The sequence below is a fragment of the Nematolebias whitei genome, unplaced genomic scaffold (genome assembly GCF_014905685.2).
Source record: "Nematolebias whitei isolate Nwh7 unplaced genomic scaffold, NemWhi1 Nwh_scaf_2386, whole genome shotgun sequence".
Taxonomy (NCBI): domain Eukaryota; kingdom Metazoa; phylum Chordata; class Actinopteri; order Cyprinodontiformes; family Rivulidae; genus Nematolebias; species Nematolebias whitei.
The window spans coordinates 1-3,482 of record NW_023620931.1 but is presented as its reverse complement, the minus strand read 5'-3'; the positions used below and the strand labels follow the sequence as shown (position 1 = coordinate 3,482).

General features: G+C 46.4%; 1 protein-coding gene across 1 annotated transcript; it reads right to left on the bottom strand.

The window, feature by feature from the left end:
* Positions 1-1,625: 1,625 nt before the first annotated feature.
* Positions 1,626-3,475, bottom strand: LOC119429540. Its single transcript, XM_037697151.1, has one exon. It carries the CDS (start codon positions 3,333-3,335, stop codon positions 1,626-1,628), a length of 1,710 nt encoding a protein of 569 aa, XP_037553079.1. The 5' UTR covers positions 3,336-3,475.
* Positions 3,476-3,482: the final 7 nt, after the last annotated feature.

Below are 3,482 nucleotides of genomic sequence, written 5' to 3'. Positions count from 1 at the left end.
CAGTTTCAACCCAAACTCTTTCAATCGGTTGAGCACATGCATCAATCTTTCCTCGTGCTCCTCCAATGTAGAGGAGAAGATGATGAGGTCGTCCAGAAAAACTAGGGCTTGCTTCAAGTTCAACTCTCCCATACAACGCTCCATAAGTCTCTGGAACGTGCTAGGGGCATTGGTTATCCCCTGAGGCATTCTGTTGAATTCGAAGAAGCCTAGAGGGCAAACGAATGCGGTTTTGTGTTTGTCTGTTTCCTCCATCTCTATTTGATAGAAGCCTGATTTGAGGTCGAGCACCGAGAACCACCTGGACCCGGTCAACGCTGAGAAGGATTCTTCCAGATTAGGTAAGGCATATGAATCCTTTACTGTTTGTGCGTTCAATTTTCTGTAATCTATGCAGAGTCTGACATCGCCATCCTTTTTCCTGACAACTACGATTGGCGAGGAGAAAGGCGACTCTGATTCACGGATGACTCCTGCATTGAGGAGTTGCTGGAGATGGGCACGCACAGCCTCTATGTCCTTCGGATGTATAGGTCTCGGCCTATGTTTGAATGGTGTCTCGTCACTGAGAGTTATATGGTGTTTGATTCTGTCAGTGCGGCCAAAATCAAGCTCATGCATTGCAAACACCTCTGGCATGGAGCTCAATTTCTCTTTTATCCTCTCTTTCCACTCGTTGGGGACAGGAGAATCAGTAAGATCAATGTCGAGATTTGGTTTTTGGTCAGGTTTTGTAGAAGAGTCTGAGTCAGGGGTCTTGACGGGTTGGACACTCTCGACAACGTGTATCTCTGCTATCACAGCCTTTGGGAACAGGGTGATGTCACGCTGTGACTCGTTTTTGAGCGTGACTGGGATGTAGCATGATGGCTTTGGTGGTAGACTCACCAGACTATCTGCCACCAGGATGCCGCCAGGCAGGGACGATGACTTTGGTGACTCTACTATCACCCACTTTCCAACATTAGATATTCTGCAGCTTACTGATCCTTGAAGGACTTTGGTCTGTCCAGCTGAAATGGTCTCGAGGTCTCCACTATGAAGTCTCACCTCTCCTAGGCTGGAATCAACAGACTGTTTTTTCCGGATTTCAAGGGTCTTCAAGACAACTTTATAGCCATAAGGAAGAGACTCAAGGTTCTGAGGTGCAATCTCTGCATACTTCTCATAGAGAACATCCAAGGTATTTGTGCCGATAAGCACTGATGACAACGTGGAGCGCATGTCAGGTACAACCAAGGCTAGAGTAGGTACCTCGATGTCGACTCCGAACAAGCTCTTTGGGAATCTGACGGTGGCCTCAACATAACCAAGGTAAGGGACGCTTTGACCGTTGGCTCCTTCCACTTCTAGTAGGTCGTTCAAAGAATTGAGAGGTAGATGAGACATGCTCTCTAGATAGAAGGAGTTGGGGATTGTTGATACTTGGGAGCCTGAGTCCAACAAGCAGCTACAGTCTTTGCCAGCTATAGTCACTTGCGCGGTGCACTTGGCTCCAATCAAACCTTTTGGTAAGGTCACTGACTGTCTTTGTGTGTGAGAGTACACATGGGTTCTGTGCAACTTCCCTTTGGGACACTTTGCCTGTGTTCCAGTCCCCGTTTGTCCCACAACCGGAACTGGGTTTAGTTTAAAGGATCAGGCTTTGAAGTGCCATGTTGTCTGTCCCATGCTAACTGCTTTTCTTTTAGTTGCTTCCTCTTCTCAGCCACCAGAGATGGGTTCGGTTCACTTTCACACTGAGGCTTAATGTGTCCATCCTCTCCACATCTAAAGCAATACCAGGGCCTCGGTCTATTGCTTATGCTGATGTGTGCATCTTGGCTCTGGGGCTGCAACCTTTGAGATGTGTGAGTGATAGCTGGGGAATTCGTGTCAGCTGTTTGAGGAGCTAGTCGTCTGGCCGCTGATTTAGGTTTCCTACAGTCTCTCTGCGTGATGCGTGTGAGCTGGGACTGTAGGTCAGCTATTTGTTTCTTTAAGTCTTGGATTTCAGACCTGTGACCAGGAGCTGGCAAAGATGAGCTGCAGTCCTCTTCACTCTGCACATAAACGCCTTGATAATGAGAAGACACTCTTGGTTTTGAAACATTGAGGTGTTGTTTCATGCGTGAAGCTTTGGAAGAACGTTTATCTTCTGCTGTACGGAGTAACAGGAGAAGTTCAGCAAAGGTAGGTGGATTCTGCTTCTTTTGTTCTAACTGGAGCTCAACTATCAAGATGTTATCCCAACAGCCTCTGACAAACTGCTTGAGAAGATGCCGATCAAGGTCACTTGCAGTCACACCTCCTCTCCTGAGGGTGGTGCTCAGCATAACTTGTAGCCGTTGTAGGTAAGCTGAGGGTTTCTCACCATTATCCTGCATTGTGTTAAGATACTTTGCAAAGAGGTCATCTCCATCCTCGACTGTGCCGAAAGCAGAGTCCAAGATCTCTAAATACGCACTGAGGGGAGAATCAAGTGTCAGGTGCTTCACAATGTCAATGGCGGGTGATAAGAGACTTCCAAGAAGCTTTCGCGACTTGTAAGGTTCAGACTGTGTCATATCTTTAAGGAGAAGTTCCACACAGGAGCGCCATGTCTCATAATCCACTTCGCTGTTGGGGCATGGAACACGCCCAGAGAAGGGTCTGAGTCTCAAGGAAGTGTGCATCTGCAGAGCAGAGTCTTCATTTCTCACTATGTGCTCAACAATTACTTTTTGTATATCAGGTGGATTGACGTCAGAGAGTTTCAGAGCAGATTGTGCCTTTTCCTGAGATAGTGTCGATGGTGGGGAGCAATGATGCTGAACGTACTGCTGCGGGGCCATTCTAGGCAGGAGGCCTACATGTGCAGCAGTTACGGGGGCATATCGCTCTGGGGTATCAGGTAAATTCTGCTCTGCATCTTCATCTTGGGACTCTGAGTGATCTAGATCAACAGTCTCACTGATGAGGGAGAGCTCCTCTCTGAGGACAGCTGCAAAGTCTTTACCGGTCTGTTTTGCAATGTCCTTTAACTCTGAAAGGTAAGTCTGTGTAGCTGTTTTGCTAGCTACCGGTGTGTAAACATTGGCTAAGGCTCTAATGTGGTAGGTGACATCAATCTTAGTCTTACTGTTAAGCCTGTATGGTAATGAAGGTAAAAGAGATTGCATAGCTACACCATACGTATACTCTACAATAACCTGCTTGTCTGACTCTGGTTCGGTGAGATCTACTGGAATTATCCTTTGAATGGGACCATATTGTTTCAGGAAGTCATTTAGTTCATCATCAGTTTCTGTATCAGTTATTCCGCTAACTATGACTGAGTTAGGGATTTTTACACTACTGGTTTGAATGACATCCATTTTTTCTTTTTTCTTTTTTTTTTTAAGCGATAATAATATTATTTGGTCTCTGGTTTCTAGTTTCAAATGCTTTAAGCCACTCCTGGCTGGCTCGCCAAGTTGTAGCACTGATATCGCACAGCTAAATGCACTAGTGGACCAGTTCTA

Bases quoted from the DNA above. Each gene is read 5' to 3' on its own strand.
- LOC119429540 (XM_037697151.1), bottom strand. From the start codon at position 3,335: ATGGATGTCATTCAAACCAGTAGTGTAAAAATCCCTAACTCAGTCATA.